This window comes from Megalobrama amblycephala, linkage group LG20 (assembly GCF_018812025.1).
Source record: "Megalobrama amblycephala isolate DHTTF-2021 linkage group LG20, ASM1881202v1, whole genome shotgun sequence".
NCBI lineage: Eukaryota > Metazoa > Chordata > Actinopteri > Cypriniformes > Xenocyprididae > Megalobrama > Megalobrama amblycephala.
This window is the reverse complement of record NC_063063.1, coordinates 2,792,264-2,812,891: the sequence shown is the minus strand read 5'-3', so window position 1 is coordinate 2,812,891 and position 20,628 is coordinate 2,792,264. Positions and strand designations below refer to the sequence as shown.

General features: G+C 35.2%; 2 protein-coding genes across 3 annotated transcripts in view; one reads left to right on the top strand and one right to left on the bottom strand.

The window, feature by feature from the left end:
• LOC125255549 (arf-GAP with dual PH domain-containing protein 1) overlaps window positions 1–3,683 on the bottom strand; it is a 32,026-nt gene extending 28,343 nt beyond the window's left edge. The window contains exon 1 of the mRNA XM_048170856.1: window positions 3,328–3,683. Within this exon, the coding sequence (XP_048026813.1) occupies window positions 3,328–3,418 (91 nt within the window). The 5' untranslated portion in view covers window positions 3,419–3,683. The remainder of the gene's footprint in view (window positions 1–3,327) is intronic.
• A 10,656-nt stretch (window positions 3,684–14,339) lies between these two features.
• cntd1 (cyclin N-terminal domain containing 1) lies at window positions 14,340–20,188 on the top strand. 2 transcript variants are annotated; one of them, XM_048171673.1, is made up of 7 exons: window positions 14,340–14,795; window positions 16,579–16,654; window positions 16,706–16,910; window positions 16,981–17,143; window positions 17,232–17,376; window positions 19,712–19,808; window positions 19,922–20,188. In XM_048171673.1, exons 1-7 carry the CDS (start codon window positions 14,621–14,623, stop codon window positions 20,021–20,023), a joined length of 963 nt encoding a protein of 320 aa, XP_048027630.1. In that variant the 5' UTR covers window positions 14,340–14,620; the 3' UTR covers window positions 20,024–20,188. The 2 variants fall into 2 exon arrangements, with proteins under 2 accessions (XP_048027630.1, XP_048027631.1); XM_048171674.1 differs by having other exon boundaries at window positions 14,343–14,795; window positions 16,730–16,910.
• The last annotated feature ends 440 nt before the right edge of the window (window positions 20,189–20,628 follow it).

The following is a 20,628-nucleotide window of genomic DNA, read 5'->3' as shown; positions in this document are numbered from 1 at the left end:
AAGATCCTAAGTCTGTATGATATAATGGGATATTTATTTATTTAGGCTGTATGATTAGCTGATCACAGTATAAGTTGAATATTTAGGGTTAAGGCTTTTGGTCAATTCACTAGCCCTGAAGGTGCGGTCACATAATGTTATAATGTTTTATTTTGAGGGTGAAAAAGTTCCCCATGCAGATTTTGTTGGCTCAAACTCGCTACGTTGACAACAGAAAAATACTTACACGGTTTTCAATGTAAGTATCTTTGTACTGCCAATTTCATTGAAATTTCGACACATCTTAGGATGAGAAACAGTAAAAGTGATTCTTGCCAGCTTCCGCACAAGGCGCAGTTTGAATGCTCTCTATTTTAGGGAATTGTATTTACTATTTCACAATGAGTTCTGTGAAAACCCTCCCATGATGCTCTCTGTTTGTCAAAAGTGAGCCAGACATGTGGACATTTAGTATGATGTAATAACAGAAAGAAGATGACCAGTTACCGACATCAGGGTTAATATTGTTATCTACAATTAAATCTAAAACCATAAAAAAATTTTCATTATTTGAATTGAAATAAAATATATATAAAAAATAAACTTATTTTATTTCAAGTCGTTTCCAAAGCAACATTTCTGAGTTTTGTTTAACTGAAGCTGAAGTACTAAAATAACTTTAGTTAAAAAAAAACAAAACAAAAAACTAATAAATATGAAAAAAAAAACTAAAATTAAAAAGTTAAAAAAGAATATATACCAGGTTATTATCATTCACTAAAACTACAAAAATTGAAAACATTTTCATTTTATTTAACTATTTATAGACATTTAAAACAATAAAAATGACAAAAACTAAATTACTAAAATAAATAAAAACAGAAAATATAAAAATAAAATCTAATTCAAAAACTATAATGGTAATTCAATACTAAAATAATTAGTGCTGTCAAAGCAATTAATTGCAATTAATCGCATCTAACATAAAAGTTTGTACAAATATATACAGTATGTGCTTGTATGCGTGTGTGTGTGTGTATATATATATATATATACACACATATATATATATATATATATATATAAACACACACATATACTATATTTACAAACATTTATGTTAGATGCGATTAATCGATTTGACAGCACTAAAAATAACACATGCATCATGCATCTGATATGTTGGTGTTTTAGGGATTTTCAACAAGAAAATCTGTCTTTCATCACTCAACACATGCACATATCGAAAGTAAGGAAAACAGAAGTATGTCGTCTAGTCTTTCCCTAACCCCATATTCACCCTGACTCATCTGAAGTGTGCGCCATGTGTCATCCGCTGATCTGATGCGCTGTTTTCCTCCGGCCTAAAGCGCCTGCAGTCGTAACACAGTCAGAATGGGCTGATATCCAACGCTGGGCAAAAATCCCAGAACTCTCTTGTGAGAGTCACCGTAATATTACCGCCTTAATAGGACGGTGTGTATGTAAGCCTATGCGTTTGTGTGCCTGATACTGTACTGAAAAGCTGCAATGCAGAGAAATATGTACAGTATGACACTGTATCTGAAGGGATTGAGATAATAACATTAGGAAATCTATTTTCTTACACACAGTCAAACAGGAGCTGTACAGGAGACCTGATGAGAATATAGCTGAGTCACCCACTCTTTGTGTGACTCACACACACACACACACACACACACATCCCCTTCTTACAACACCTCTCAAAACACACCACAAACTCATGTTTAACACCTCGCATTACAAACAACATGCGTGACTCAATGCTGTGTGTCACCCAACCAACACTCTACAACCTTTTGGGGCTGGAGAGTGTGTATGGGTAAGTACAGATCAAAAACCACCATATTATTATCAAATAACATGGAACACATGACTACTCCTGTAACATGTTGTTTCCCTGAGGCAGAATGATGATGACATGTGACTGTAGCATCATAAGCAAGGCTGAATCACTGTAATGACGCTGCAGAGTGTCATTGTTTTAGTGAGTATTTACACAGAAACTACCGTAATACAACATGTATTTAGTGGCGTACACATGCTTATTGCTATGGATATTAAAATACACATAGCAATTATTAATATAACACATATTTTATAAACCAAATTAAAATATGAATATGTAAATGAATTAATGAATATGTATTAAATATTTTATATTACACATTATTATACATAATACATGCTATTTAAGAATATATTATAACTTATATATATATATATATATATATAATATAAGTTATAATATATTCTATATAATATATATATATATATATATATATATATATAAACCAAATTAAAATATGAAATATATAAAATAAAAATATATAATGTAATGCTTATATTATATATTATTTAATATGTTAAGAATATATTATAACTATAGCTGTATATAACTATATAACTATATATATATATATATATAATTAAAATTGTAATAACAACAAATCAAATAAAATTATTTCATCAATTTAATAAAAATGAACTATATTAAAATATACTGTAAATTATATTACTATATATAATAAATGCTAGATATTGATATATTATAAACTTTATAGATTATTTATATATATTATATATATATAATTTGAATACTAAATATATATATATATATTATATTTATACTATATATATATATATATATATATATATATATATATATATATTTGAATATTAAATACCAAATATAAATTATAAATATTTCATACATCAAATATGAACTATATAAACATGCTATTTCAATTATATATATATATATATATATATATATATATATATATATATATATATATATAATGTTATGACATTATAATATAGGCTACTACTTAATTAAAATGATAAACATCAAATAGAAATTACAAATAAATATCTAATAAACAGAATTAAAATATGAACTATATAAACATATAATGCTATTTATTATTATATTATTATATATGCTCTATTTTAATATATTATAACAACTTACTATATCATATATCTCATTTTTATTTTAATATACTACAATACAAGTAATTCAAAATGTAATAACAAATAATAAATGTAAATATTACAGATTTTATTAATAGGGAAACATTTTGTGTGTGTACATATATATATATTACATTTGAATATATCACAATGACTTTAGTATTAAAAATATTTAATGTTATCAGATGAAATATTTAAAGTGTAGCCTACTATAAAGTGTCAGGTCTAGGCCTCCCACAGCAGATGCAAGAGCCACACAAACCGAAAGCAGCGCGGTGCATCAGTCTGACAGGTGCGGCGGCTTCAGGCTCTGTATGTACAGTAGCAGTTGACCAGGTGAGATGCTCTTACCTGCAGCGCCGCAGTCCGCGCAGATGTCATTACCGGCTCGCTGCCGGAGATCGCGCAGAAGGCAGCTGTTCCGCTCCGGCTCTTTCGCCATGACTCGCTGGATCGATACGTCTCCGCCGGGCTTATCTATCGCGAGCAGGTTGATGAATGGGGCAGCGATGAAAACGTACAAATAACCGCAAGCGCGTCTAGTTACGAAGCCCGAGGTGTGTCCACTTACTGATGGGATGGAAATGGCTGTAAATATAGTGTATTTCTCTTCCTCTTTGTGTTTGCGCTCAAGGTTCTGGCGGTGGAGAGAGAGAGAGATCCTTTTCTTTCACTCTAGAAAATTTATCAGCGTCTTATCGTCTCCCTCCCCTCCTTATACTGCCGACAAACAGACTGGAAATACAGCGACACCTAGCGGCGACTTTTGGAACCACTCGCAATCTTTGCTTCTGGCGATCAGCAGGTGCCTAGACTGTCTTGAGAACCAGTTTGACCAACTAGCGGTTTACTTTTCACATGCAAATTATACCAATCTAGCCAACATTTCTATTCAAATGACTTTTTAAAAAAAAAGTCTTAAAGAAAACAATTAGAAGACTTGAAAGAGTCTGCGAATTTTTCATGCAACTGGCCCTAGATGTTTTCAATCTTTTGGATGTCATGGACCCCCATCATAAAATTTAAAAGGCAACCATTATTTTACAATGTTAACTTTAAAAAGATCTAGCGGCACGGGTTGTTTTTGTTTACGGGTCATTCTACAGAAACGTCCACTTTTCTGTCCCTAGACTTTACTGAAATATTACACTTGAAAAACACTTTAGGATTACAATTTTTTTTTATATTTTAATATGAAACAATATGTTATTTGAACAATTAAATCTTGAGCCATCAATGTGGCAATATTTGTTTCTTAATTAATTATAAAAATTCCAAACACCACAGAAACTCTCGTCCCCACAGTCATGAGGAAAAGTGCTTTATTTTGAGCTCAGAAACAGGTTTTTCTACCACTTCAAATACAATAATGTATGCATAACTATCAAATATATGATGTAAATGACATAAAAACAAAACAAATGCAAATATTATAAAATATTTAATGAATGTAGTGGTCCCCTGTTGTTGTGTCACTGGTAACAAAAATCTCTTATTTTGAAATAAAAAATCGCACTGATGACATCACTTGACTTCCTTCTTCCTATTTCCTGAAGATCAATGAAGAAAGGCCAATGGAAAGTCCACTATCTCTTTTCAGTTATCAGAAATTTTAATTAGAAAATCAAAATTTCATATAAAGCTTCTAGTTGAAGTCACTGGTGTGACCTACTTTATTGTTAGGGAATTTTAAAAAACTAGAATATAAATGGATTAAATTACTTAATTTAGTGAATATGATTGACAATATGTGGATCCATTGTGTAAAATGCATTTTTCATGAAAATTGTCACTGGTGTTACCCGTTTATAGATAAACTTTAATTAAAGCTATTCATTAAGTTCTTTTGCATAAAATAGCATTAAGATTACATGATTCTAACTTTTCTTTCTCATTGTTAATCTTCCTTTGGTCAGATATGGCTAAATTGAGGGTTTTTTGCTAAATTGAGTGCAGCGACTTTACAGACAGTTACAGACATTTTTAAAATGTTGTTTATGATCTTTTACTGACTGCTTTCACTAATGTCAATGATAAGTCTTTGATTGTATACCAAATGTAAAAATTTAGTCCCATCTACTTAATTATAGTTGAAAAATTAAGGATCTTTGGTCTTATATATAAGTCACTGGTGACTCATTTGGTCACTGGTGTTACTGTTTTTTGTCTGTCACATTAAATAAAATGTGTCATATGTGACATGGTAATCATTTTACATCCATTGAGATGTAAAGGATTGCATCATTACTTGTTTATAACTGTTTTTCAAATATTTTCATTGTTAGAGCAAATACATGGTAGCGCAATTGAATTAACATCATTCAATCACACTTTTAACTAACTTGATTAAAAAAAAAAAAAAACATAATCTCCTTATTTTTTGCATTATCATTATTATTCTGTAACTCTGACTGCATGTGCTGAAAAAATTGAGAAATAATATTTCAAAAAAAACATTTAAAAATGCCAGAGAAGTAAGGTAACATCAGTGACAAAAAATGGGTACATGCGGTCTTTAAATAAAAACAATTTTATTTATTTTTTTTTAAATCATTAAGCTGTCATTTATGTGTATTCATAAAGTCAAAATGTAATATAATAATGTGGTCTAAGTTTAAATGTTAGAAAAAGAAATACATTTTAAGACATTTTGTCATACCAAAAGTGGACGTTTCTGTAGAATGACCTTTACGATATTACCAAAGTCCCTTTAAAATGAGTCATTTCACTCAGCGGCCATCTTTGAAACGCCTCTCGGGCATCCAAGTTCAGCTCCTATCTCATTGAATGGAGAAACATCAAATTCTCTGAAGCTGTTTGCCAACTTTCGATTAAATTTCATATTTGAAATCACTAATGAAATTTGACAACAACTGTCTCATAAATTTTGTTTCTAAGCGCTCGAATCGTGACAAAAAAACGGTATTTTTCAGGCTGGATCAAGCTAATGCGCATGCGCAGTCCTAAATGCGTGTCTCTTGTGCCTCATTTCAGAGGCGCGAGTCTGACTGTTTCTATAGAAACCGGAGCTTCTAATGGCCGCTGCAGTGACGCGATGACTTTACCAATCGGCGATTGGCTCTTATTTAGAAGGCGGGACTTATTCCGCCATATTGCAAGTTGCACTTTGTCCCATTCATAATAGAGTGACGCGTCTTTGATATTACTAAGACAGCCTTATATAATCTTCAACTGAAGAATATAGAGCTCTAGCTTATATTTTACAACAGTTTATGATAAAAAAGGTTAACAGTGATGATAATTTTTAATTTCTATCAGAAATACATATCAAACATGCAAAACCATACCAGTTAATGGTATTTCGAATAAAATAATGAGACATTCAGTTGCTTCAGGGGAGTTTGCGTTTATTTTGGCGCGATTTGCTTATTTCGATTCTCTGATTGGTGGAGATTTTTCACAGAATCCTGGGTAATGTAGTTTTTCACCAGGAATTCTGCTGTTAAACATGAATATCAAAGTCCCTTTAAGACAAGTCATTTCACTCGGCGGCCATCTTTGAAACGCCTCTCGGGCATCCTGGGCATCATGCAATCTCTTTGAATGGGGAAACATCAAATTCTCCAAAACTGTTCGCCAACCTTACGATATTTGAAATCACCAATGAAATCTAACAACAACCGGCTCATAAATTTAGTTTCTAAACGCTCGAATCATGACAAAAAAAAAACTATTTTTCAGGCTGGATCAAGCTAATGCGCATGCGCAGACCTAAATGCGCGTCTCTTCGGAGGCTCGCGTCTGACTGTTTCTATAGAAACCGGTGATTCTAACGGCCGCTGAAGTGACGCGATGACTTTACCAGTCGGCGATTGGCTCTTATTTAGAAGGCGGGACTTACTCCGCCATATTGCGCGTTACACTTTTTCCCATTCAAAACAATACGAGTGACATGTCTTGTGTTATTCTATAGTCTTTGTGAATATCCCTCCCTTTATGATAGCAACATTCTGTAACAACTGTACAAAGATAAATACGTCAGGTAAAAATATGGGATCACTAAAAAAATGGGTTATTCTCACCTACTGACTAAACAACATGCTCTGAGTTGTGTAGAAACACTGAAAAGTCAGAAAATCCAAAACAAATTTGTCCAGTATACTGGATGCTTGGATTAAGGAGGATATTATAAGCGTGTGTGTTTTTAAGTGTGGTTAATTATGAACAAGATGCTCGTTATGACCCATGGCATGGGACATTTCGACCAAAACAACTCCTCGTGCCAGCGGCCTTTCAAAAGCCACGCCCATTGTTCGTCCTCCGGGTGCAAGTGTGAGCCAATCAGACACAGTTTTCGAGGAGTATGCTCAAACCATGCGAGACAGACGTTTTCTTTAACCAATAAGATTCTTCATGACTGTAAGACGTACGCATCACGTCAGCTGGTTTTGTTTTGCTCTAACTGAATACTGTAACATGAGCAACACTTCATCATCATAAACCATGTAAGAAGACTCTGAAGTGCATGTAGCTAGATAATTAACTTTAAAAGATCTCTAGCGACACGGTTTGTTTTTGTTCACTGCGGGATATATTACTATGACAGTGTTATTTAATCAGATTAATTTAGGACTCTAAGCTTAGATATTTGACCAATGTTTATGAAAGACGGTAAACAGTGACAGTAATTTTTAATTTCTGTTAGAAATACATGATATCATGTATGTATTACGAATAATACTACTCCCAGACAGATGATTCGCTACTTATCTGTCAATCATATTACGTGTCATCATAACTCCCACCCTTCTATGACGAAAATCCATCCGGCAGCTCATCAGTCTTCGTAGATAGAAACGTTTGTACAGATGAAACATTAAGCTAATAAATAGACGATTACAGTAATGTTTTTATTTGTTTTTCATGCGATTTGGGGTAATTATAAGAATAAAGGATGTTTATATGAGAAATGTCAACGGAAAGCCCGCGCCAAATGGGCAAAGTGCAATAAAGCAGCTGTGTACAGTTCCAAGAGTTCATAAAAGGTTGGTACAGTGGTACTGAGCCAAGCATAGATTGTATACATAGATGCCTCATTAGCAGTTGTTTCTACGGGCCGCTATGCGTAAGCCGTCCGCCATGTTGGAACGGTCAAAGCCGGTCCGTGAACATTCGAGAGCTTGTTGACTGAGCGTCTGCAACCGTAGTTAGACGCATGTGAATATCTATATCTGCAGATATACTTCAGCAGATGATTTTGCTAAACTAAAGTTGCGTCCCAAATGACGCACTATACACTATGCACTTATGCACTATGTACTCATCCATGTAGTGCGTGAATTTTATAGGGTTATTTTGTCATTTAACATCGGAGTCTGACAGCCTCTTTCCCTCCACTACGTAATTAAAGCTGCGACAGTTGAGTGCATAAAGTGTCCAACATTCCACACTTCATTTTTTCCGTTAATTTAGTGCATCATCCGGGTATTTAAAGTGTACTTTTTATTTTTGGAATTTTCAGTGTGAACGCACTACTTGCACTATTTATACTTGAAAACGTCATAGAATAGTGCATGTGCGCGAATTGGGACGCAATTTCAACGTTTGATTGAATAAAAAAGACACAAAAGTAAGCAAATCAATAACAAATGGTCCCACTTTATTATGTCTTTAACTATGTACTAACATTTAAATTAATTTGCATTTGATATAATGCACTTATTGTGTACATACATGTTTTTACATTGTACTTATATTTTAAAAACACCTGCATGTAATTAAAACTGTAATTAATTTCTGTAATTACATCTAAAATTACACTGTTGACCCTTCCCTTACACCCTTAAGCGTATCCATACCACCAAACCTGTCCCTAACATTACTCATATCCCACTTAAAGAGCAGCAAAAGTGTTTTCCAATACAATATGAACAGAATAAGTAAATTGTACTTATTTTTTGATGTAAGTACATAGTAGTTAAGGACACCTACCCCAAAAAAATATAAGGACAAATATATACCCACCAGTTGAAGCGTTTCTTAGAGGTAAAATTAGTATATTAGACATATAAAACATTTGTATAAGGAATTCAACATGAAGCTGTTGCAATTATTTGATAAATAGGCATGACACATGATTTGCTTAGAGTTCACTAGAGGCAGTGAGTCATAAATTAGTCATATACAGAAGATTTTAAAGATGGTGAAGCCAGAAGGAAATGGCCGTGGTAGGCTAAGCATTAAAATGGTCGTGAAAAAGCAGTGTTGGGGTAATGAATGGACTACTTGCACAGCTACTTCCGCGTTCTACTTATTACGGCTCGAGCGTTTCCGGTCAGCGTTCAGCGCACTTATATACAGAGAGCTTCTTGTGAAAACGCAGATTATTACTACATTTTAGGGCTGCGAAATGTTTTTTAAACAATTAATCATATTCTCTGCATTAACATTAATTATCTTCAACCTGCTGAAATGTTTATTAATATATTTCCCTTCCAAATGCGCATTCTGAATAATAAATAAATATATTTCCCCACTAACCTTCCGCCGTCAAGTGCTCGTCTTCTCATTAGCAGTGTTTTTCTCTTAGTCATCATATTTCATACCTGTTAAATTTACATTTAAATGAATTTGACTGATAAACACAGGAAGTGCATTGTTTTACTATGGTAAGTGTAGTAACGATGGGTGACAACGCATTATCACGATGGCAAGACAAACAAAAAAAAGTTAAAACTGCTCTTTTATTCCAGTGTTTGAAATAGTTAATGAATGTGATAACTGCTTTAACGGTGTTATTAATTAATCTTAAAGAATAACGCAATCACAGCGCAACTACCTTGAATATTAGGATTTTTGGCATAAATGTGTGAATTACATAAATAGTTGTCAGAAAAAATGGCACAGAATAGAGACTAAAATATTCTGTTCATTCTGATCTTATTTATCACGTCTCACACTGCAGCGTCGCAATCACTATTAGAGCGCTGACACCCCGTGGTGAAAGAATCACAGTTTATGTTGGATTAAAACTTAAAGTTCCGTTGAGTTTGGAAAAGTCTGTACACGGTAATCATCAGAATCTCTTCTCTTGTCTCTGAATATGTCTGGAATTTAAAATCATCCCGAGGACTCTCGTTTTAAGAGGGGTTTAGTTATCTATGTGATAGCGGCGCATTGAAAATATATATAACCGGAAACAACTGAGCCGTAATATTTCAAACCGGATGTGCGTCACGAGGCTCAGTGCAAGTAGTCCATTATACAAGTAACACGAGTTACGTAATCAGATTACATTATTTCAAATAACTAGTAAAGTAATGCATTACTTTTAAATTTACAACAAAATATCTAAATTACTTTTTCAAATAAGTAACGCAAGTTACTTTGTTTCCCAGTTTAATGACTGACAGCTCTCCTGTCCTCATGTTGAGAGAAATCTACATTTACTCATTTACAGCGTAAATGAGTACACCATCTTTGAAAAGTAACATTTTAAACAATATCTCAATGAACACAAAAACAATTTCCAAAATGTTGACAAGACTAAGTTTTATATAACATCTGTTTAACTTATAACATGAAATTAATGTTAATAATATAACTAAAGCCGAGTTCAGACTGAATTTTAGCCCCGATTTTGGCTCGCCGAAGGTTTTGAGAAATCGCCGACAAATGCCCGAAATCACAGGCAAATCGGTGCTCGTTCACGCGAGTGACAATCACGCAGTTAATGAGCAAAGACGCGATCTGAAAATCGCCGACGAGTCGCCGAGCCAGTGAGATATTTGCATGCTAAAATCTGACCTGTCGGCGATTCAAAATCCTGCTGTGTGAAAAGTGTTCTGACTGAAAACTACATCGGCGATGACCGACAGCCAATGAGAGAGCAAGATACAGAGCAGCGGGGAGTTCGGGGAGGAGTTATAGACCACAATATCAGCAAGCATGGCTTCGTTTCAATAAACATTACAATTATACAAAACAAAAACAAAGACAAACATTTGCTTGACCATCCGCAACAGCAGCACATTGAAAAGTTATGTATTTAGTTCCAACTCTCGTTGCAAACACACAATCCACAGTCTCCCCAACCATATCCTCCTCCATATTCTTCTTTTATTTATGTTGTTTTCGCTGCAAATCAGCGCACGGGCAATTCATATTTCAAGCTTCTTGCGGACTACTATTTTTAATAATAATCCCACCGTGTGTCTCAATCAGCTCCCCTAGTTCAGCAGTCAGGGCACTGATCAGGGTATCAGCCGCATTCACTTTCATTATATACTGATTCACGACCTAGGGAGCTAGGGAGCTGATTGAAACGCAGGACCAGTCTCACGTGAGAACTCCGGTCTTGACGCGTGATATCGCGTTGTTTCCTTGTCACGTCTCGCGTGTGTTTGGTTGTGAAACGTAGTTTGCGTGCCAGACAGAGTTGTCGGCGATTCTTCCTATTGTAAAGTCATGCAGTTTGAAACCCTCTGTCGCCGATCCATCGTGCAATTTGAACACAGCAGCGACTGAATGCTGGCCAAGATAGTCATGCAGTGTGAAAAGAACAGTGACCCGACTACTTTGAAAATCGTGCAGTCTGAACTCGGCTTTAGAGAACAAAATTTTCAGTTTTACTCAAATTAGAGTGATGCAAAAATGAGTACACCCGACTGAAAGTCTTTGGAGCAAAGCTAAATTTTAGACTACAAATGTCTAATTTAACAAGAATTCAATCACAGGTGAGTCTAATTATTCATTACACAGGTGTCCAGCAGACAGTTGACTATAAAAGGGTGTTAAAACCCCATTTCTTACTGTCAGCAATGGCACCACATGGAAGAGAAAGAAAATAATTTCTTTACACCAGAAAGGTGAAGATCAGCAAAGCTTTACTTATCAGTCAGAATACTGCAGCAAAAGTGATACAAAAATGTAAAAAAAAAAGATGGAACTGCAACCATCTCACAGAGAGGTCCAGGTCGTCCATGGAAGTTAACACCTCGACAGGAGCGTCTTCTGATGAGAAGGGTTGAAGAAAATCGGCATACACGTTCATTGCAGTTATCTAAAGAAGTAGAAAGCCAAACTGGGGTGACTATTTCCCGTGACACAATACGGCGTACACTGCAGAGGAATGGCATGCATGGGTGCCGTCCACGAAAGAAGCTTCTCCTAAAGCCCAGGCACAAAAAAGCCCACCTAGAGTTTGCCAGGGCCCATGCTGACAAAGATGAAGACTACTGGGACTCTATACTCTGGAGTGATGAGACCAAGATAAATGTTTTGGGAACTGATGGCTTCAAAACTGTATGGTGTCGCAAAGGTGAGGAATACAAAGAAAAATGCATGGTGCCTACAGTGAAACATGGTGGTGTCAGTGTCCTTATGTGGGGCTGCATGGAGTGCTGCTGGTGTCGAAGAGCTGCATTTCATTGATGGCATCATGAATTCACAGATGTACTGCTCTATACTGAAAGAGAAGATGCTACCATCACTCCATGCCTTTAGTCATCATGCACTTTTCCAACATGAAAATGACACATCTAAGGCCACTGTTGGATTTCTGAAGAAGAACAGGGTGAAAGTGATTCAGTGGCTCCTGATCTGAACCCAATCGAACACCTATGGGGAATTCTGAAGAGACAAGTTGAGCATCACTCTCCATCCAGCATCCAGTCTCTAAAAGAGCTCATTCTTGAAGAATGGAAAAAGATAGATGCTGCAAAATGTTGCCAACTTGTTCATTCCATGCCTAGAAGACTTGGTGCTGTCATTAAAAATCAAGGAGGCCATACAAAGTAGATGTAGTAGTTTTTGTTGTGGGGTGTACTCATTTTTGCATCACCCTAATTTGAGTAAAACTGAAAAATGTGTAATCTAAGTTATATTATTAACCTTACTTTCATGTTATAAGTTATGTAACAGATGTTATATAAAACATTTTGGAAATTGTTTCTGTGTTAATTGAGATATTGTTTAAAATGTTACTTTTCAAAGGGGGTGTACTCATTTACGCTCAGCACTCCTGCGTCCTATTCTTCTGCTGTCCAGAATGCTATCACAGCTGAAAGGCTTGTTTGTTTGAGCTGCGCCCTCTACTGTGCAGGCATGAATTTGCATTTCCTTCAGTCTGAGGTTTATTCATTTCACTTTTGATGTGAAAGGGCCTTTACATTTGCCAAAAATAGCATTTTTGTTGTTGTTGTTATAAAAACAAATAAACAGCCCAGCCCAGATGAGAAAAAGTAAAGCAAAAGTAATGTAACGCATTACTTTCCATAAAAAGTAACTAAGCAACACAATTAGTTACTTTTTTAAGGGAGTAATGAAATATTATAATGGATTACTTTTTTAAAAGTAACTTTCCCCAACACTGGCCGAAAGGTCACGTAGGTTATGAGTGTGAGAGGTCTTGATGAAGAGATAAGAGAATGTCTTCATTTCAAAAGATGGCAAAAGATGATGTTGTGAAGTAATTTTCAGTTGCTTTTGCTTTGGTATAATAACACTTGTTGGATTGGTTCTGGTCAGATGAAGTCTGAACATTGAAACATATGCAACTAAGATTAAATCATCCAACTCTGCTCATTTTTTCTATCACTTCACTTCCTGTTTTCTGCTCTTGTCTCTCTCAGTCAAACTCTCAGTTTTTGGTACCAGACAAGACTTGCTGCTGACAGGCTTTAGGTCTACCATATAAAAACAGATATCTTTTGACAGGATCTGGCATCCGGGGTTGGATATTTCTGATTCTGAAATGGAGACTTGAATCGACCTAACAATTTAAAACTATTCTTTACAACTAAAATTATTGCCCTCTTATTTACAGCAGCCTCAAGTATTTGGATATTTTTCTAACATTGTTAAATGCATGTGTCAAGTTTTATGTCATATTCTTATTCATTAAACCCAGTTACAATAGTGTCTACAAGTTTAGATGTTTGAAATAAAGGATTTTGAAATGTTTATTTGTCTTCTCGACAGCCAGGCTTGACTGTATAATGCTGTGTGACAATTTGATGCCAGTTCAGTTTACATAGGCCTATTTTGGCAAAATTATATATCTTTTTTTTTTTATCATTTTTATTATTTATTCATTGTATTTTACTATAACTTCATTTAAATAATTTCATTTATTTAAATAATGTTTCATTCATCTTGCCCCCTTTTTTGTGAACCACATGTCCATGAAGAGGCAGCAGGTCTAGTCTTTTTTTACAGTCTATGGTCTAGATATATAAATACGTATTAATTACTTTAGTCAATGTAGTGTTGTTATAATTATTTTTTTATTCATGTATATTGTATCCGGACCTTTATATAACCACAGCCCTGGAATAAATATATTCAGAAGAAAACATTGTCCAGGCTACTTGATGGCGTTGTCACGTGGATCATGATACTTTTCTCAACGCTACTCAGAATGGACAAATCACACAGTCGTTATGCTAATTGATTAAGGAATTTAATTGTTTTTCTTTTTTAGTGAAATTCCTCTCTAATATTTATATTCGTGTGTCTGTTATAAAGTATTGAATTATAGGTTTAAATAATAATATTTTGGTACATGAATGACATTCGAATGGTAATTGGCTTTCTGAGTTAAAGGGCGCCCCCTGGAGGAAAACGATTTTTTTTAGCGGTTATTATTGTGTTTTGTGTGTGGAAAATTCATCTTTACTAAGAAATGGCGACCAGTACTATGGTTTCATTGCCCACCAGGGAACAGAGAAAGCTGAGGTTTGGATTGGTGTCTTTAGACATTTTAACTGACATTCTGTCCAACCTCAACAAGAGAAACAAATCCAACTTGGAGAATGTGTCAGATCTCTGTGGATGTCTCAAAGAGAGGAGAATAGTGGGTGAGTGTTGCCTCAAACTAGCTCACTAGATTCAGACACTAACTAAACAGTAACAGCACTGTGGCGGTACCATGGTAAAGATAGTAGGCTATCAGATGACAATACCGTGGTAATGTGATGTACACTGTAATATGTAAGTTAATGATTCATATATTTATAAACAACGTTCTTAATGTGATTTAGTAGTCTACCGATATATCGGCCTATATCTTTTAATAATCGGCATCGTCCGATAAGTGTAGGCCTACGATGTCAGTTTTTTGCCGGAAGTTGGACTTTTATTTTGATGTCGCTTGGAAACTCCTTCAAAGTTTGCTTATTGGGTTATATATATATATATATATATATATATATATATATATATATATATATATATATATGAGCAGCTTTTTAAGTACTGTTGGGCACAGTTATATTAAGATATGAATTAAAAGTATTTAATGCAATAATTACGACACATTTACAAAATGTAATAACAGTGTTATTCTGCTTTATAATGACTGTCTAAAATTGCTCAATATTAAATTAATTAAAATTATTTTATTCCCTTGTTTTTAACAGAACTAAATTTGCATGTAATTACTTTATATATATATATATATATATATATATATATATATATATATATATATATATATGGCGTGCAGTGGTGTTCTGAAATGAGGAGGCACATTTTTTATTTTTTTATGAATCAAATGTAAATTCATGTGCATTACTCTTAATGTTGACACGTCTTCCTTGTTAAATGAACTTTACAAGTTTCAACTTTACTTTACATCAAAAAAGAAAAAAGAAACCAAATACAATACTATTTTGTAATTTTACATTAACAATGTAATGTTCTATTTATCAAAACCAAGTCAGTCTCATCAAGTTAGTGTTTTAAGCATTTCTACATTCATTCCAAAATAATAACTAAAGGCTGTAACAATTTAAACAATATATTTTATTTGTGTATTGATGTTTTTCTTTTTGATTATTTTGGATCATCAGTCATGCTCCGTAAACACCGTCTGTCACAGACACGAAGATGTATTTTTAATTTCACCAAGCTGATTGCACTAAAAACCCGCAGTCATCATGTTTTCAGTCCATTTCAAGTTTGATTTTGACGTGACATAAAGTGGCGATATCTAACTGGGTGATCTGTTTACTTGCTTTTCAATTAGTCTTCCCATTGACGCCATCATTTGTTCAGTCAAACTGACACACGGAACGCGAACGTCAACAAGAGGGGATTTATCGCACAAACCAATCATATCCAATCATAACCAATTACATCCAATCATAGCGCGATGGAGACATTGCCTCCTCTCACGTGACTTTCCCCCATTCATTCTCAATTACCCCCCACAAAACTCACCTTACGCCAGGGGTCTGATGGTTTTCTTTGGTTTCCTATGAGAGCAAAGGGAGGCATGACTCCTGCTGAAACTTTACCTGCGGGTGTCGCTGTTGGGCAGTGTTCCTTAAGAAATACTTTGATTGACTTGCGCTCTTTTTAATGTCATAATTAGTAATATTTGTGTTGTTTTATATGTAATATGGATTAATTTGTCATCCTATTTTTTTTGAGGAGGCACTGCCTCCCTTGCCTCCTCGGAAGAAACGCCCCTGATATATATAAATCGTTCCAAAATCTAACAAATACGCTTGAGTTTACAGAGTTTACATACAAGTAAATATATTAACAGCCATGTTTCTATAGTATTACAATAACATCATGTCCAAAACATAGTACTATTACATTGATATTTTTTTATTCACTCCCATCTGTCCATAGAGTGTGTATTTCTTCTTTGTGATGAGCTGGGACTGAACCCTGTGGTTGGATATCAGGCCATCGAAATACTGGAGAGGTAATTTAAAGAATCTCGAATTAACATTTTTCATCGTAAATCTGTTTAAAGCACCTTCACTTTGTCTTGCTCTAGGTTTACGACCAAATATATTGAAGATCTAATCCGCAGCCAGAAAGGTCAGCCAATGCAAGGTGCTTCATCTGAAGACCCAGAGAACTACGAGGATCTCATCTTCCAAATACTCAAGAAGAAGCTCTTTCTCTTCATCTTCTCAAGCATTCAGATAGCCAGCAAACTGGACCTGTACTCGAATGTATGTTTAGCTCATAAATTACAAATATTCCATGTGTTATGCTGTGATTTGCTCTATTTGTTTCGTCTAGGTGGTTAACAATGATATCGCGATGAGATTTCTGCAGGCAGTCAGTTACTCTTCCTCCAAAGAGCAACTCGTGGACTCTGAGATTCTCATTTTAAAAACTCTCAACTTTAATTTGAATGTCCCAAATCCTGTAACATACGTGGAGACTCTTTTGGAAGTGCTGGGTAAGATTTTTTCCAGTGTTTTTCTCATGTAGCAGCTATAAATTTAACTCAAACAGTCTAAAACACTGTGTTTTGTGCTATCACACAGGCCATAATGATCCGACAGTCCCTGTGGTAGAGCTGCATCACCTGTGTGTGCATGTACTGCAGTTTATTTACCTGCAGAGGGAGACAATCTACAACTCATTGCTCATATCTGCCACCGGATGCCCCAATCCTTCTGAAGAGCAAAGGTACAGGCTATCCCCTGTATTTTCTGCTGTATTTTTCCCCCATTGACTCTCTCTATTCTTAAAGGATGTTCTTAAAGGTAAAGTATTCTTGTTCAAATACTTTCCCCTCCTGGCTCCCAGACAGTTCAAGGTGTAGAGAAAACTATAAATATGCCATTCCAACGGTCTATTTCATCAAGCCGGTTTCAGTATAAGTTTGAGCAGTTTTTTCACAGTGTTCATTACCATGGTAACTTACTCTATAGGGCTCACCTGGTCATAAGCAGGTTTTATTCTGGGTTATAAATCGCAAACCGAAACTGGACCAATCACCTTTGACTAAAGTGACACTTATCTGACGCATTAAAGCCATATATAATATACATTTTCAGTTGTAGACTTTTAAAAAAGGGGTCTGAAAAATAAACTAAGTGCAATGTAGTGTTGTCAGAAATATACATTTTTCGATACATATCAATACTGAAATATCTGAAACGCTTCCAATACTCATTTTCCACAGAATAGATACATGATACCAGCTGCTCTTTCTAACTCTCTCATCTCTCCGACAGTGAGTCGACACACAACCCGCCTCGTTTCATTTGCTTCGGATGAATATTTTTGGTGTTACAGGGCTTGAATTTCGGCGTGGGATTGCGCGTATTGTGCATAATTTTACTCATTCCTGCAGATTTTGTGCTCACAGACAAAGTGCGCGCACATAAAGCCACCTCTCAGAACTAAATTGATTTATTCTTTGCTGCTTATTGCGCTTAAACAGTCAAATACACACAAAATAATGTCAAAATGCCGATCTTGGTGAGTATTCACATAAACACAGTCAGTTATGTTTTAAGTGAACATAAACAGTTGAGAAAGAAAACGCATGTGTAACAGTATAATGGATCCATGCATCAGGCCTTAAAGTGACAGCAGCCTAATATACCTGCTGCCAAATTATGAGGTCATATTAAAAATATCTATTTATAGTTTTCAGTCATGAGACTGTCGTGGAGCCCTGGAGGGCAAAACAGCCATGTAGTAACTGCAGCACAAGCCTGTCAATTTTCCATCTTAAAAACAAAAGTATGTGAACAAGATGCAAGTTTTGGGCACTTGTGATCCATATGCAGCACCTGCAGTGATTTCAATCATTAAAAACTGAGGTGGGTTGCACCACTAAGGATTAAATTAAGCAAAGTTTAACACTAAACAAGGATTTGTTGATCTGGGTTTTATTTTAAATTGAGTTGTGTTGCGCCACTTGATTTTAAACACAGATTAACTACGCAGAAAGACCGTTAGAATTAAAGGGCTGATCAAGCAGGCGACCCTTAAAGTGCCTTAATGTACTAAAACAGTGATATTAAAAGATCAAATTCAGTTTAAGCCTTTTTGATTATGCATACTATATACAGACGAGCACATGAGCCCAGAATATGAACGCAACACATTTTCTTTATTATGGTTTTCGATGTGAAAAATGCTCAACGAGAAACCTTGTGTTGCATTAATATTATGTGTTCATTTGTTTGCCTGTACAAAGTATTCATAATCAATAAGGTGTATACTGAATTTGGTCTTTTAATATCACTGTCTTACTACATTAGGTCTTACTACAAACCTGGTAAAAATGACTGGCGGGCAATGGAGGAAAGCATTGTTTTGCCCTCCAGGTGGGCGTTCCTTTAAGGGTGTGACGTCACATGAAAACTGTGAATATGGCAGTTTTTCCCCATGGTATTGATGTCAAAATTGTAGCTACTAACTTTAGAAAACAACTTGCCACAGAGTGAAAAATACAAGCAGCTGTGTTTTTTCTTGCCTTGTAGATGTGTTAAATTAAATTCATGGTATTATTCACAACAATCTCTTATTCTTCAGCAGAGAGGTGAATTATGCCGGCTCTCTCACGAAAAGTGAGTCAAACTGACGCTCTTCGTGTTTCGTGTGATTTCATGTCACACTTTCAGGAGCACGCGCTTAGTTAATCATAAACACTGTATCAAACCCTGAGTGTGAACCAGCTGAACGTGATCTAAACTGGGTTGGATTTGTATGGTTTTGTCAACTCTAAAACTACTCTCAAACTCATTGACACTGGTGCTTTCAAAATATTTCTCAGCTGTCCAATATTTGGTTCAACCAACGGCATAAGTAACTCATGGTGGTGTGTTTTGCTCTCGTATTTCATGAAATGTAAATATAGTTAATATATTTGCTGTTTGGTGGTGCCTAAATTACACACTTCACCTTCAACAAGTTCATCATTCATTCTGAGGTAAACATCACACCGCTTTGTGGTGGAACCTGCCATAGCCTGGGGAATGTGAAGTATATCTTGTGTTTGTGACAGAGCCAAGTTTGTGTCGGTGACGCAGGACTTAATGCTTCTGGGAGTTGGAGTCATTGCTGTGGCCGCCTTCATTCATCATATCTCAACATGGGAGAAGGTACAGAACAGCTACTGAATCTGCGTCATGATTCAGAAGTGTGAAGTGTATTTAATATATATTACTTGACAATCTCAAAGGATTCTAGTGTGTTTGGTTCATGTGCACTGCAGGTAGTGGAGGAGCTCACAGGGATAACAGGGATTTCAAGCCAGAGTATCGTGGACTTTGCGTATGTCACCCTGATGCACATCACCGAGACCAAATCCATGTGAGAAATATGAAGTGTGAGGAGCAGATTAGAGCTCGAGTACAGATGAAGACTGGTGATGCTGTGTACACAGCAGGAACAAAATTACTTTCTATTTTGATTTCTTTAAAAATGTTTGTGTTGTGAATGAACAATGTAAAGATAAAATATTAAAAACATTAAAATGAAAGAAGAACTTGCCATTCACATTTTATTATGCAACGATTTCTAAAAGAAATGAATGTGAAATCAATAAATGTGTGAGGAGACTCGCATGAGCAGACATACAGTGGGTACGGAAAGTATTCAGACTCCCTTAAATTTTTCACTCTTTGTTTTATTGCAGCCATTTGCTAAAATCATTTAAGTTCATTTTTTTCCTCATTAATGTACACACAGCACCCCACATTGACAGAAAATCACAGAATTGTTGACATTTTTGCAGATTTATTAAAAAAGAAAAACTGAAATATCACATGGTCCTAAGTATTCAGACCCTTTGCTGTGACACTCATATATTTAACTCAGGTGCTGTCCATTTCTTCTGATCATGCTTGAGATGGTTCTACACCTTCATTTGAGTCCAGCTGTGTTTGATTATACTGATTGGACTTGATTAGGAAAGCCACA